General features: G+C 36.3%; 4 protein-coding genes and 1 long non-coding RNA gene across 7 annotated transcripts; 4 read left to right on the forward strand and 1 right to left on the reverse strand.

Moving 5' to 3' along the window:
* The first annotated feature begins 253 nt into the window (after positions 1–253).
* LOC110847775 lies at positions 254–1,244 on the forward strand. Its single transcript, XR_002547689.2, has 2 exons — positions 254–445; positions 565–1,244. It is a non-coding gene; the product is annotated as an uncharacterized LOC110847775 (long non-coding RNA).
* A 737-nt stretch (positions 1,245–1,981) lies between these two features.
* LOC110845678 (serine/threonine-protein phosphatase 2A activator) lies at positions 1,982–3,768 on the reverse strand. Its single transcript, XM_022092138.2, has 5 exons — positions 3,627–3,768; positions 3,453–3,538; positions 2,885–3,288; positions 2,658–2,812; positions 1,982–2,582 (listed from the first exon to the last, which is right to left on the reverse strand). The coding sequence occupies exons 1-5, from the start codon at positions 3,637–3,639 to the stop codon at positions 2,158–2,160; spliced, it is 1,083 nt and encodes a 360-aa protein (XP_021947830.1). The 5' UTR covers positions 3,640–3,768; the 3' UTR covers positions 1,982–2,157.
* A 47-nt stretch (positions 3,769–3,815) lies between these two features.
* Positions 3,816–5,806, forward strand: LOC110845679 (peroxiredoxin-6). Of its 3 annotated transcripts, none has more exons than XM_022092139.2 (7): positions 3,816–3,954; positions 4,547–4,612; positions 4,697–4,727; positions 4,828–4,886; positions 4,962–5,059; positions 5,173–5,466; positions 5,554–5,806. In XM_022092139.2, the coding sequence occupies exons 2-7, from the start codon at positions 4,561–4,563 to the stop codon at positions 5,686–5,688; spliced, it is 669 nt and encodes a 222-aa protein (XP_021947831.1). In that variant the 5' UTR covers positions 3,816–3,954; positions 4,547–4,560; the 3' UTR covers positions 5,689–5,806. The 3 variants fall into 3 exon arrangements, with proteins under 3 accessions (XP_021947831.1, XP_021947832.1, XP_021947833.1); XM_022092140.2 differs by having other exon boundaries at positions 3,937–4,071; XM_022092141.2 differs by having other exon boundaries at positions 3,937–4,067.
* Positions 5,807–6,095: 289 nt separating this feature from the next.
* Positions 6,096–10,195, forward strand: LOC110846061 (ras-related protein Rab-14). The gene is made up of 8 exons (XM_022092678.2): positions 6,096–6,250; positions 7,027–7,059; positions 7,161–7,914; positions 7,982–8,064; positions 8,128–8,331; positions 8,399–8,475; positions 8,610–8,678; positions 8,759–10,195. The coding sequence occupies exons 3-8, from the start codon at positions 7,809–7,811 to the stop codon at positions 8,871–8,873; spliced, it is 654 nt and encodes a 217-aa protein (XP_021948370.1). The 5' UTR covers positions 6,096–6,250; positions 7,027–7,059; positions 7,161–7,808; the 3' UTR covers positions 8,874–10,195.
* A 373-nt stretch (positions 10,196–10,568) lies between these two features.
* Positions 10,569–14,585, forward strand: LOC118435039 (serine/arginine repetitive matrix protein 1-like). Its single transcript, XM_035850084.1, has 5 exons — positions 10,569–10,947; positions 11,179–11,548; positions 11,704–12,340; positions 12,434–12,790; positions 12,872–14,585. Exons 1-5 carry the CDS (start codon positions 10,776–10,778, stop codon positions 14,384–14,386), a joined length of 3,051 nt encoding a protein of 1,016 aa, XP_035705977.1. The 5' UTR covers positions 10,569–10,775; the 3' UTR covers positions 14,387–14,585.
* The last annotated feature ends 219 nt before the right edge of the window (positions 14,586–14,804 follow it).

A 14,804-nucleotide genomic window follows, 5' to 3' on the forward strand; every position in this document is an offset into this window, starting at 1 on the left:
TGCACTGCGCTGCAACTTACTCGTTTGTAGCAAAAGTGCATACAAATCAAGATATGGTATTAATAGGCAGTCCAAATAAATATGATTTAAATTATGGCTTTTAAATATTAAAATCAGTGAATAAAAAGATCAATTCCGGAACAAAATCTTATTTAGCTCATGTTACACTAAATAAATGGAATGATCATAATAGATCTTTTGGGGAAAATGGGTTTCATTTTCCTACGCACAGACGACAGTTATGAACAAACGGACGTCATCCCACAATATCCTCTCAGGATAATTCTTTTTGGTGTGATGATGACATTCACAAGACAAACCAGCTCATCTCATTCCAACCATATGCCTGACAATAGCACAATACGCGATGCAGTGACATTTCGCAGAGAGAAGCTTTCCTTGACATTCGGATCGGTCAAGTTCAGAGGAGAATCACTTTCATTTGGTATTTGTATTTGTAACGCAAATAAATTGTTTTTTTTTACTAATGTTTATAAGTCGACTGCATGACAGTAATTAACATATCATAAACCCATAGTTGATCATCATTATGTTACATTGCAGCGGAGTGATTGGAATATAGAGAAGGCAACATTAAATAAATCCAAGAAAAAAACACGAACCTCTTCGAACCAAGCAAGTAAACTGAAGCCATGTATGTACTAGCTATTTCTGGTTAGAATTTCAAATCAGCCTCAACAACTTGCGTCATCCACGTCCGACTTAAAAATAACTTGTTACAGTAGTACATAGTACATTCAACCAAAAAGCAAGGTGCATACGTTGTATGCATGTACATATCATCAGTGAAGGAAACAAGTTAACTTTCACTTGTAAGGAGTCCGAGAAAATCCAAAAAACCCGATTTGATAAAAAGTTATAGAATGAAACGCGAGTTCGACAACAACAACTTCTAATTAAGAAGTTATAAATATTTTTTCTTACCATATCCTTTCTCCATGTTGCATGTTATAATATTGTATCCAGGATCTTTAGCAATGTGAGTGAAAATGGCTGCGAAACCAATCATTCAAATTATTATAGTTTACATTTTGCATTGGAACCATGAACCATAGATCCATGTACGATTTGAACAGTTGACAGTGTGAACTAAATATCTATGGATCGATGCCTTTATAGATTCCTTAGCGTTAGGTTATATTATATTTGCCTTTGCCTTGTATGAAAATTTCTGATCATTGTGATGCTACAATAAAAAAGAGCATATTTACGAATTATCGACCAAACAGAAATGACTAACTCGAGCAAATATAAACAAAGGTATCATGTTTCATCAACCGCATAATATAACATCATGTAGATATGTATATAGTAAAATTCCAAAACGTTGTTCCACACAACGACAGAATAAATAATAAAAATGTTGTGATACGGTTTAGGACTGCTTATTTATTAAACTTTACAGTTTTATTTTTTACTTCACCAAGCTTTCTACAAATAAGGGATATTAGATTTAAGAGGTCATGTGCATGTACATATGTATAGCAGCTTTCATTTATAAATCGTCATTTCTAGTAGAATTATCCAGATTTTAGTCATATTATCCGTCGGAAACTCCTCTATTTTAACAGCCAAATACTATTTTTTACTTTGACATTTACTTTACTGAATTTTACTTTTCCATTTTCGCCTCAAACTTGCATTAATATCTCGGCGACGGCCTCATGAAGTTGTGGTTGAGACACACGCTAAAAATATACCAAAATGTCAAGATCAAGGCAGACTCGCATCTGCTCAGAATCATGTATCTGAAAGTTACAAGCATAAAATACATATGAATATGTAAACTGTCTGTAATGACATTATATCCTGACCTGCCATGATAACTGATTCACTATAAAATAATCCATACTACAAATGCATTTTATGATTTGCATAGAATGAGTATGCAGTGTATTTATATGAAAGCAAATACGCTAATGACTTTACGATGTTTGCTTGTCCCAACATACGAACAATATTGAACAAATCACATTTTTTTATTAAAGCAAATTTGAGAAAACATGAACAACGTGTTTGTGTAAGCACAATAGATACTGATGACTTGACAAAAACCGAACGGAAATTACAGATTTTATACGATTTATAAAAAAACTACAATCAAAATAAGGATATTACAAATTACGATTTGTAGAACTAATTAGAACGATTCTCTGTAGGCTTAGAATTTGCAGAAAATGCGGGTGGTGGCATATTTCTATTTGCTAATGCCCGACCTAAACTTGGCAATGGACGCCCCATTGTTGGAGGGTCCGGTTTCATCTTTGTCGGATTTTTGCTGCTATCAAACGCAGCAATTGACATTAGAGATCCAAACAACATGTGCTGAACAACTGGAAATTTAGATAAAACCTCTCCTTTGTACATTTTGATCAGCCCTTGATTAATTTTAGACCAGGTTGCTGTTCCTGAAATATTGTAAAGTTGATTCGAGTGTTCATGAAATGGTCCAGATTTAACTTTTAAAATATATTGAATGCATCCAAGAAACATAAATTCTGATGAGAGCCGTTCTACAACTGTTTCATCGGAAAACTGACTAGGTTCAATTCTGGGATTGCCTGCGTAAAACAAAAACAAATACAGCCTAAATGTCAACCCCAGCTTAATACATTGCATTGTCCAGAATTAGTTACCAACAAACTGACTACTGCCCCACAAGAATGGGATGAATTGAAAATCATCTAAACTCCAAACCCCATGACTTCCTGCAGGCTCCATATTATAAAAAGTTTGCAATTTTCGCACAATATCCAAGTATCTCTTGAATATTTTCGTAACTACTGCAATTCTATCAAAAAATGAAAAATATATTACATAATTAAACCATAAAAACTTGACAATGTCACATCAAACAACGAACCTGTCATCAGATAAATTACAGTCCAATGCACCAACGCGAAACAAGCAGTACATGAACATGATAAAAGACATTTCATGTCCAGATCCATAGTCAATCCTCGTAGAATTGCCAACCGACTCTGTTACATAAATTGATATTTCTGGAATTGATTTATGAAACTTTTCTGGGAGTGATTCCTTCAACAATTCTTCAATCTCTTGACACAAGCGGTGATAAAATGTGGCAAAAGCTTTGTTTCCGAATCGCTGAGGTTGGTCAATGAGGGGTGTCTCATCAATGATTGCATCCACCTTGTCCAGCAGTATGACAATTTTTTCAACCACTGGGGAACATTTATCCACTGGATGATTAAGAGACTTTCCCTTCACAGCATCATTAAGAGATTCTATAAACCCCATGTACTCCTACATAAAAGTGAAAAGAAACCAAAACCTTAATTGTGCAACAGTGATGATGAATGTAATACAACCTATAGCGTAGTACTTGAAACATAATGACCCAGTTATCTGGGGTGTTTCATTGTAATAAATAATTAAATAAATATAGTTTTAAATATGAAATGCAGTACCTGATATCCATCGGAATTTATCCATTTATTCATGTCCTCCACAGAGTAAATCTCTTTTTTTGGGACGACAAAGACATGATTTTCTCCTAAGAATTTCAGAAAACCAATGATATAGTTGTTTCAAATTATATACTAATTAAATTATACGTTACCCATTCTTTAGGCTCGACTTACCAACAGCACTCATCGTACAAAATCACAAAATATGTGGTCAGAAATGTATTAAAATCTGGACGAAAATTAGCAAAAACACACGGTGTTGACAAGAGAAGATTGAAAGCAAATGATCAGACAAAAGTTGTCGGTGCTGGTGTGAATTCCGCGCCGGCAAATCGAGTGAAATGTCCTTGACGGAGGTCGGCAATTTTTTTTAACTTTACAGACTCGGCCTAATCATAAGCATCACTAATCCCACTCCGACAAGCCCATGCAGCTGGTCGTTTAAGTTGATGAAATATAATAACACTGGTCGGAAAATAAGTGAAGTTGCTTCTCAATAAAGGTAAAAGGTCTTCTTCCCAAGTTTCATATCATTCCACATTCATCTATTTCCTTCTGCTTCGCTCGGTCGAATCATCATTTCCTAATTTTCGACACCCACCTGTCTGTAATTTTGTAAGTAAGTATTGACTATATTCTTGATGAGTATTTGAGGTGGGAGCCATTTGCATGTTGTCGCATTTTCACATTCTTAATTGTTATATTCTGTAAATAAACTACACCTACTTTTCTACCGGCAGCCGGGTCAGGTACACCATTGTGTAATGAAATAATGTACAACGTTGTTATTTAATTAACGATACTCTTGTACACTGTCCGAATTTTTATAGATTTGTTAATTCTCATGCAAATTACTACATACAACCCAGTCAATATTACTATTTAAAACTGTATTGGTATGTGACGCCTACTCGGTGTCCTCATTTGCATACGAAGCAATTGACACTATTTAATTAAATAATTGAGCTCGTCAGGCGGACAAGGCACCAGAGTTGCTGTACAATTTAGCGTCCTCCTCATTCTACGATTGGGGATTGAACGCCTAGTAGTGCTCACAAACGCCCTACTAATTTTTGTTCTCGTCTGTTTTTAAGAGACCGGAATAATTATGAGGCTCGGCGATACGTTTCCAAACTTCCAGGCACCTACAACCATCGGAGGCAAGTCATTTTTCCTAAGGCGTATTAATGGGCGATAATTTCCTGTGTTCCGTTTTTTCTAATCAAGCAAATTTTAAATTGCAGATATCGACTTTTATGAATGGCTCGGTGACTCGTAAGATCAGTTTTTCCTTTATTTCACTTTTTTCCTAGCGTTGAATAATGCGAGAGGTATCATCATTCATTTAATTATATATTCCACTGATTATTTGCAGGTGGGGAATTTTGTTTTCGCATCCAGCCGATTACACGCCGGTCTGCACTACTGAATTGGGTATGCATTATATGTGTATATGTATATTTATTGAAGGAAATATTTATTTGATTTTCTTGGGCTGGTTTTCTTCAGGTCGTGCGGCCAACTACTTTCCCAAGTTTGTTGAGCGTGGAGTGAAATTAATCGCACTTTCGGTTGATAGTTTGGAGTCGCACAAGGGATGGGTCGAAGTAAGTCCCCCCCCTGTTCTTTTTTATTAACTTTTATGAACGACCCGGAAATGAAGCTTGTATGCAAAAGCGACCTGTGTGTTGATGGTTAACAATACACTAAATTTTACTAGGACATCAAGTCGTATTGTCCCGAACTCCGAAACAAGGACTTTCCATTCCCTTTGATTGCTGATGAGAAGAGAGAATTGGCAATTAAGTTTGGCATGTTGGACCCTGATGAGAAGGACTCAAAGGGCATGCCTCTAACTTGTCGTTCTCTGTTTGTAATTGGACCGGATAAGAAATTGAAGCTCTCTATCCTGTATCCTGCTTCGACCGGAAGGAGTTTCGATGAAGTTATTCGTGTTGTTGACTCGCTTCAACTTACTCAAAAACGCAAAGTTGCAACTCCAGCGGATTGGAAAGTGTGTACCTATATAATTTTTCATGTATTCGTATACATACTTATATGACCTGGGATCTAAAAAAAATCTGATTTTCATTTTATGCAGCCTGGAAATCATTGTATGGTTCTGCCAACCTTAACCCCAGAGGAAGTTAAAGCCAACTTTACGGAGGAAATTACCGTTGTACCAATGCCATCAGGAAAAAATTACGTTCGCCACGTCACTTTAAACAATAATTGAATTATCCAACTCAACAAAATGTTGTTGTAATGACTTTTTTCTATATTCCTAATTGATGTTTCATTCCATTATAGACAATAAGAATGATATTGATCAAATAAATCATAATAATTGGTAATACTGTTGTATGAAAACATGATTCGTAAATTTTTTAACGCTTATGCATTGAGAACCCATAGCAGTATCTTTGAGTACACATTTTATTAGTCGCCATCTTACATTTCTTAAGGGCTTAGTGCTACTTAATTCCTAATATCTCATTTAATTTATAGTACAATTGGAGGAATTGATCCTGAACGCAGTGTGAAAGCGTCATTCATAAAGAATACGTGTGGGTGAGTAAGGAATCAGAGATGGCAGAAAGAGTGTGATTTGGTTTTGCGTAGTCGAACTATTGTTGACACACATATGATCGCAATTCTACTTTCCATCAAAACAGCAGCACACAACACAGCATAACTATTCAGTTTACAAACATAAATCGTCTTATAATTGTCATACTGGTCATTTTTTCGTGAGGGAGTGGTCATTTAGTAAGTTGGGGCGTCTTCACGAACACATGGTAAGCAACTCTAGTATTAACTTGGTACATTATCAGCGTATATACATAACACACAAGTCCTCTAGATTTGCGTTATCATTTCGTATTTTATTATCAAATAACCCACGGTGCAGCCTTATTTAACCTTAATTACATCAACCGAGAACAACGGGCGATGCAATTTTGCGACCACTCTGAATTTTGCATTTTTTAAGTCATCAATGTTTGATTTTTGGGTTTACGGGATGGATGACTCAACTCAGATAAGAATGCTTAGATTGTCAATTCATAAATTGTAGAGTAAAGCAAAATTAACTGATTGAGATTATGCTATACAGGTAGTGATTTTAACTGCTCATTAAACTATATAAAAATTATTAAATACGTCACTCGTTTTTATAACAGTCCCTGAGACACAGGCACATGAACTGAGTCAGCATACATAAATAAATGACAATTAATATCGATTTATTTTGCAGCTACCGTTATTGTCAACATACATGTTTAGCGTATTAACCCAGTTGTTTTATCTCGGGAGGGTTGCATTTTCACAGGAACAAGTGTAAATAACGTTTTGAGAGTAAAGGAATTGTAGCCAATTTTTCACCAATTATTTATAATTGTTACTTACCACATCATATGTATTTGGTCATTAACACCAAATACATCGATTAAAACGACTACGACTCTACTGTTGTGATGCGCAATTCACTTATGTTTGATGGTGTACTAGTTATAGTACCAACTTAAATAATTATTTAAAGCAATAATTTTGATGGCCGTTTTGATAATTTCAGATAGATAGACTTTGGAGACCATAAATAAGCAAGGTAAGCCTAGCTATAAGCTACCTACTAATGTGTTTTGCAATGCATAATGGAATTGTAATTGTTTAAGTTGTTAATTATAATACATATTTTTTAACATGTAGAGTTTGAGAAGATTTGCATACACTTCTGTACTACTCAATAGTGGTGGTGTCATTGAGCTGTGCGTGGTCTTCTATCTTTTGCAGTACCAACAGCAACATAATTTGTACGGACGGATGTAGCATCGTGTGTATTATCCAGTAAAATTGTCCAAGATCAAGTTTGTGTGCCGTATTCAAGTCCATCATCATCATCATCACTGCAAGCTACTCCTGGAACTGTATTAATTCTACTTGCCATTATCTCTGCTCCACATATTTACAACACTTACTCAGCTTTATTTCACCAACTAACTACCATTACGGACTGCATAAAAGTTCCACACGCTACATTAAAGGCAGAAGAATAAATTGTGCTTACGGGAGACTCCCCTTTCCATCGTCCTCACATCAAAGTCTGATTTCTACACACACATGCTGTAATAATCCAAGTGTTTCTTTTAATGACTCACACACATTGCAAAAGTGACAATTTAGCAATGCTTTTCAAGTTATCTTAAAGTGGGTGCAGCAATTAAGAAAATTATATTGTGCCTGAAAGTGTTTTAACCTGCGAAATAATTTACAAAACTACAATTCTTACTCGTGTGTCTGGGACACTAAATTTTACATTTTATTTATTCAAATATACAATCAAGAACTCAGTGCAAGATGTCGAGCGGACCATACAACTACTCGTATATTTTTAAGTATATTATAATCGGTGATATGGGTGTCGGCAAAAGTTGCCTTTTACATCAGTTTACTGAGAAAAAATGTAAATTTTAACTATTTATAAACTACACTGTATTACATGAAATTTTAAAATTTTGAATGATCTTTAGTCATGGCAGATTGCCCGCATACAATTGGCGTCGAGTTCGGAACACGCATCATTGAAGTATCGGGACAAAAGATTAAGCTACAGGTATCCTCTTCAAATTTTTTAAACTACGATAACGTATAGCATAATTTTTTTGTGATTGACTAGATTTGGGACACAGCGGGACAGGAGCGTTTTCGTGCAGTGACGAGGTCGTACTATCGTGGGGCGGCTGGAGCCTTGATCATTTACGATATCACCCGACGAAGCACATACAATCACCTTTCGTCATGGTTGACAGACGCAAGAAACCTCACTAATCCCAATACTGTGATCTTCCTCATCGGAAACAAATCCGACTTAGACGCTCAGGTGTGTGAAAATATTAGTGAATGAGAATAAATAGCAGTTATTACAGTTATTATCCTTTTCCATGCAGCGAGATGTAACATACGATGAAGCCAAGAAATTTGCTGATGAAAATGGATTAAAATTTGTTGAAGCCTCTGCTAAAACGTATAGTCCTCACATTACTTGATAATTAATTATAATTTTATATTAAATTTGTATATGTATGACCTTTCTTCCCTCCTGTTATGCTTATAAGTGTTATATCGCCCTCAGCAAAATATATAATGTTCGTTTTGCAGTGGCGAGAACGTCGAGGAGGCATTCTTAGAAACGGCAAAGAAAATTTATGAAAGTATCCAAGATGGCAGGTTTGTGGCTCATCTCTTGAATAATATAATATTTATGCAATGTATTCAATAAAATTGTACATTTTCGTTACTATTTTCAGTTTGGATTTGAACGCTGCTGAGTCTGGTGTACAGAAAAAGCCCACGGCGAACGGAGCCCGAACATTAAGCAGCGAAAATGCTGAGGGTAGAAACCCGTCATCGTGCTCTTGTTAATATAATAGACTTTCGTTCGGATATTCAATCGTACAAGTAGAGACCTGGACGTGAAATTGTTTTCTAACTTACTTTACGACCTTCAATTAAGTAATCAATTTTGTTATTCATTTAATTAATAGAACAGTTACATAGTGCCCGCCCGACATCACATGAAAACGCATTGGAATTATGCAATGCTCGATATCTCGTTTGACCTAGTTTTTAAAAAATAAGTGAAAGGGTTATTTAAATTATACGTAATTATGCCTCTTAAAGTTTTCTAAACTACGGTAACATATAACATAAACTTTCGAAGTATCTTGTCTCAATAACACATTGGTAAAAACTTATTGTTATACATTTACTGCTACATACTTCACGATGAAAATTATTTTTAAAAAGTTCTCTACCATTTTGATTGATCATATACATATATAAAAACATACAACTTGAAAGTAAACCTATATAAAATGCAAATAGCATACCTATATAATATTATGGTATTACGTTATTGACCGGTATATGTAGGTAGATAGTTATTGGTCATGGTTTCGTTAAAGGTGCATGTGTGCTTGTTTTCAGGTAAGATTTTGGGCGCTTGTTGGTGATGTTTTATCATGTTCTAATCAAAAATATCGTTTTCAGTTGTTGTTTTTTTTACCGAAATTGGATACATTGTTACATGTATTTTTCATGTGAAAAGTACGAAAATTTTGTATTCTACATGGCCTTATTGACCACTAAATTATTACGAGTGCAATCTATTATTTGTAAAATCATGGTATGAAGCGTTCCGATTTGAATGCATGATGACAATTCTATGCATGTATTCTATGGCCATAATTATTCAGTTCAAATCCCATGCATAATACTAATTAATACCAATTTAATGAGTTTTTCTTCATTGCACACATTTCAGTGTATGAATGCATGCACCACTACCAACTTTGTATACTTCTGGAAAGATAATATGATATATATGTAGCCTCATTTCTTGTGGGTGTGATATTTATTTTAACATTGTTCAATCGTAATATTGACAATTTATTGGTCAAGGATGAGTATTTGTATTATTGTGGTGATGATTAGAAATCTCGCAGTTATTAAGAAAATGCAAAAAGGTGCAGAGAATAATGGATGAATTCCTGGCAACAGAGCGATGTCATGTTGCTTTCCTGTAGTCTGATTTGATTATAAGTGGTTTGAAAATATTTATGTAACAAATAAATTATTCATTTAAAAGTGGAGATTCAGTTTGAAACTGTTTCCTATTCCATTTTGTAAAAAAATCAGAATAAATTAAGTTATCAGTAATAATAAAAACAACACTATTTCCATTACCAGTGCAGTTCTTCTGTAATACAAAGATTTCTACATGCACACGTAAATGTCTTCTGGGCTTTCTGTTTATTGGGTCATCATACACGTATGCAGCTTCATTCAAGTGACATTTTCTAGACCATAAGTTTTTCTCGGTTGCGCATTGTTAATGTTTAATAGTTCGACTTTTTACATGGTACCGGTGCTTGGTTTCCGGTGCCCACGGGAATGAGGTCGACCTTCACGTAGGAACTTTGTCTGAAATTGTGTACACTATTCATTTATAAGTAATTTCGTGAATGTAGGTTTTATGGCAACACAGTTGAGGGAGACTTAACTATGAGGACTATCAAAAGATAGTTGATTATCATTAGTTTTGCCGTCTGTATGAATCATTCTGTTGGTTGAGCCGTCTTCTTAAAGTCCTCAATTAATTACGGCACACCATACCAAGCGGATTAACTCATTCTTAAAGCATTACGTGCTGCATAGTTTCATACAAAGAGGGCAAAATAGCAAATTTCCAAGACTTATTTTGAGCAAAATTCCCAATAAAATTAATCATTAAAAGCAACCTTGACCTGAGATTGGCATTTGGAAATGAAGTTACGTGTCACCGTCAATAAATCGTATCGTCAAGGTCGCTGGGGTTTCATAACTTCAATATGTCCAGTGTTAATAAAGGCAAGAAAAGGCCTTCCCACACACCCATCTCACTTTTCCTTGCTGGGATTATTCCTATTGAATCTCCTAGTGTCGACATTAGCGTCAGGTAAGTATGTGCTTTTGACATATTTTGAGCCAATCTCGAAAAAAATCCAATCGAATAAAAAGTAACACGCGCTAGGACCAGATATGACCGGATTTCTGTGTATGAGCATAGGAAACGAAATAATTTCTCATTTATTCGCTGGAATTGGAATTTATTTGGGATATATTTAATATATAATAAATTCGCTTCTAAGAATTCCTTGGTTCGTTCATCCACAAATTCAATTTACAGCTCTGGAAATCTCACCCAATTCTAACATCTCCAATCCAGGACATGACGCGCTGGAGGCATCAGGCGGACTTTTGCAATCGAATTTGTCAAGTAATATAGCTGCTGCTGGTGGAGTAGTCTTGTTGGGAAATAAGTCTTCCAGTAATTACTACAATATTGAGAAAGAGTCTGACAGAACAGGAAATCGCGGAATGAGATCTGACAAAGAAAAGGAGAGATTGGCCTTGCTGAAAAAAATTCAGCTCTCAGACCAACATAATTGTTTCAGTAAAATACTTTGCGGTTTATCGGTGGACTCATCGCAAAATTCGAAAGACATTGATTCCCACTTTGTCCGAAGCTATATTGAACTCATGCGATCAGCAAATCCGTAAGTGAATTTCACTTTTTGCGAGATCCCCCATTCTTATTTTGCAGCATATAAATACACACATACATAGGCTCGGTCAGTAATTATTCATGCATATCAGAATTGTGCATCGAAATATGAAGCCTAGGGAGAATAAATGTGGAAATTGTTTTCAGGAATGATGACAGCAGTGAAGAAACTCGAACCTCACTTTCCAATTCGAATCATAATGATGCTATTTCCGAGTTTCTCATGAGATCCGGGCTTCTCGTGAAACCCAAAAAACGGCAGTCTCATTCTGCCTCATCTTCCGAAGAAGAAGGGTCTTCCAACGAGCCCTTGAAAACTCCAAAGAAAAATGAATCTCTAAAAAGTCTTTTGACCAAGAGAAGGCTGTCCACCAGTAGAAATGATGATGATGACTTGACGGATAAGGATGAGAAAAATCCCTTCCGGTTGCTCCCAGTGCTTCATTTAGCTGGAGATGGGGCTGATTTGAGGGACTCTGTGGAAAATAATGATAATCGTCCGTCGTCCGTGACGTCTAAAATTGGTTCACTAGTGTCCGCTTGGGTCCCTTGGGTCAGTTTATCGTTCGGGAGAGACTCCTCCTTTGAAAGCGATCCATTTTTTAAAGGAAATGCATCAAAGCTGACCAAGAAAAATGAAGAACGATGGCAGAAAGATTTGGATAAGTTGGCCATGCTCATGAGAGCTGAGACAAGGAAGACAAGAAATAAAAACAAGTCAAAATCGAAAAGGCAGCGTCAAAGGCAAGAACAGGGCAGAAATTTTGTAGGCATACCAGATATGGTAAGCGAATTTTTATTTATTACGTAAATATCAAACTTTCTTCATCATGCTCCCAACTTTATTATAATTTAAATATATACGAACCATTTGTAGGATGATGAAATTAAAGTGTACTCAACTGCTGTGGATATCGGAAAGAAGTTAAAGAGTACCAAACAGTGTGACTACTTATATAATGGTTGTGGGGTCAAATATGCTGACATAATTCAAATAATTTCCACAATCAGAAAAGACTTAAAACAAAGCGATGAAACGGTAGAGTCCTTGTCCAAAGAAATTTTAGAATATTCTAAGCGTAAGAAAGTCACAAAACATCAACCAACAAGTCGACCTAAGCGACCTACACAAGTTCAGAACCAAAAACAGATGCAAAAGCCCATGACGCAAATAAGCCATACACTTCCCAATGGAGAAAAGGTGGAAATCAACGTCCAACTTTCGTCCAAAAATGCGAGTCCATATAATTTTCTATATATTACTGGGGATGATGAGATTTTATATGTTTTTAATTGTGAAAGTATTTTATTTTAGGAAGATGGAATCGAGATCGAATCCCCTCATGGAGACTCGTTTGTTTCTGATGAGGAGTCAGAAAACATATCCGTTGACATCTCTCAGCAAAAGCCTACAATTCCTGAAGAAGAATTTGACGAGAATGACCCGGCCATTTCCGCATCCTATGAGCTAGCTGCAGAAAAGTTACAAGGGGATCGTCCCGATCACCGAAAACCAACCCCACTCCACATTTTCAATAAACTTAGCCTGCGTAAAAAATCTACCACAGTAAGACCCACAAAAATAACTTCCACTCCCAAGTATGCCGTGTCGGCCAAAAAAAGAAGACCAACTGCGACAACAGATGCAGTCAGCACGAAAAGACCGAGACCAACCACCACCAAGTTACCAATTAGAAGTCCTCCAACATGGCCCACGTCAAAGAAACCCTCCGCCGTTAACACTAAACGACCTACAAAGCGACCCTCGAAAGCAGCGAGTCGTCGTCCATCAGGACAACAGACATTAAAGAAATCCTCATCTTTTCCCACCACGACAATGAAACCCAAACCTTCGAAGCCTACAAGGAAGACACAAAGTAATGTGGATGATGATACCGAAGACACTAAACCTGCAATGATTACTAAAACATATTCGAAAATTACATTCGTGAAAGGATCTGCGGGCGAAGGTTTTAATAAGAATAAAAAAAGCCACAGGAGAAACACTACTACAACTACCCAACGTCCCGTCCTTAATTATGATGATGACGACATAGATTTTCCGAGTAGTCCTCAGTCGGGAAAAATCACGATTGAAATTGACAAGTCTTCCACTCAGGAGGAAGTTGACAGTGAAAGTGAACCGAAAGAAGCAGTTATTAATGGGCTTTCTACAACGACCAAAAGGCCCAAACTCACCACAACCACGACATCCACACCCCCTCCTCTGGCAATGTTCACAAATTCGTACATGGATGATGTAATTGCAGAAATGAGTAAAACGGTGCGACCAAAAATCAAAAAAACCACCACAACTCCAACACTACCACCTAAAAGACGTCGCAAACCCATCATTTACAACTCTCACAATCATCAACACAATTCGAATGGTCACTTTTTGTCGCCACCGAAAAATAACCCGTCCACCCCAGAAAACTCGTATTACGTATCAAGCGTGGAATCTGGGTCTGGAGAAGCACATGTATTTGGCATGCCACAACTGGGAGAAGGAGGAAGCCAATGGACGCCCTATGAACAAGAAAAAGAAAAAGCTCAACCAGATCTAGACGACCCTGCAACTAAACAAGATCAGCAGCCAAATACGGACGACGTTGAAATTGAACCACCGAAAAAACGTATCGTTTACAAAAACCCCAAAAGACCGTATTTGATTCTCATGAAGCCTGGAGATGACCCAAAGAAAAAACGTCCAACTCCAACATCCACTCCAGAACAGGATAATAATCCAAACTCGGACATAAGTGAAGCACTTCCTTTGGTTATTGAACCTGGTTCTTCTGATTATTCCCATTGGACACCAGAATACTAATCATTTTAATATGAAATTGTTCCTTTTACCGTTATCGTGCTTTCACCATGTGCTTGTAAGTAGGAAATATATGTTTATATAACAATATTTATGTATCAGTTACACATTTTTTACTAGATTTGTGTGTAGAAAACTAAAAGTAAAATGTACCACATATTTTTATTGATACAACAAATATTAAACTATGACAGAGAACACACATGGCTGGCGTTTTGTAATATTCATCCTCACTCTCACACGGTCTTATTCCTAAACATAATTGACTTTTATCCAGTTGTAAACGCAAATGGAGCGCCCGTCATCATGTTCCTTGCACACAGATTAGGAAACTGGACTCCCTTCAGGAGAATCTCTGAAATGTCCTGTAAAATCATTACATATTTTAGCATTGAATTTCCCACACGGAAAAATTGTAAGC

Source organism: Folsomia candida, unplaced genomic scaffold (genome assembly GCF_002217175.1).
Source record: "Folsomia candida strain VU population unplaced genomic scaffold, ASM221717v1 Fcan01_Sc003, whole genome shotgun sequence".
In the NCBI taxonomy this organism is placed as follows: domain Eukaryota; kingdom Metazoa; phylum Arthropoda; class Collembola; order Entomobryomorpha; family Isotomidae; genus Folsomia; species Folsomia candida.

Bases quoted from the DNA above. Each gene is read 5' to 3' on its own strand.
- LOC110845678 (XM_022092138.2), bottom strand. The intron at 3,289-3,452 runs GTACTGCATTTC...ACTTTTATGTAG, and splicing joins TAAATTCCGATGGATATCAG to GAGTACATGGGGTTTATAGA. The intron at 2,813-2,884 runs GTTCGTTGTTTG...ATTTTTTGATAG, and splicing joins TGTAATTTATCTGATGACAG to AATTGCAGTAGTTACGAAAA.
- LOC110845679 (XM_022092139.2), top strand. From the start codon at position 4,561: ATGAGGCTCGGCGATACGTTTCCAAACTTCCAGGCACCTACAACCATC. The intron at 4,728-4,827 runs GTAAGATCAGTT...GATTATTTGCAG, and splicing joins TATGAATGGCTCGGTGACTC to GTGGGGAATTTTGTTTTCGC. The intron at 5,060-5,172 runs GTAAGTCCCCCC...AAATTTTACTAG, and splicing joins CGCACAAGGGATGGGTCGAA to GACATCAAGTCGTATTGTCC.
- LOC110846061 (XM_022092678.2), top strand. From the start codon at position 7,809: ATGTCGAGCGGACCATACAACTACTCGTATATTTTTAAGTATATTATA. The intron at 7,915-7,981 runs GTAAATTTTAAC...AATGATCTTTAG, and splicing joins TCAGTTTACTGAGAAAAAAT to TCATGGCAGATTGCCCGCAT. The intron at 8,476-8,609 runs GTATAGTCCTCA...TTCGTTTTGCAG, and splicing joins GTTGAAGCCTCTGCTAAAAC to TGGCGAGAACGTCGAGGAGG.
- LOC118435039 (XM_035850084.1), top strand. From the start codon at position 10,776: ATGAAGTTACGTGTCACCGTCAATAAATCGTATCGTCAAGGTCGCTGG. The intron at 10,948-11,178 runs GTAAGTATGTGC...TTCAATTTACAG, and splicing joins AGTGTCGACATTAGCGTCAG to CTCTGGAAATCTCACCCAAT. The intron at 12,791-12,871 runs GCGAGTCCATAT...ATTTTATTTTAG, and splicing joins TCCAACTTTCGTCCAAAAAT to GAAGATGGAATCGAGATCGA.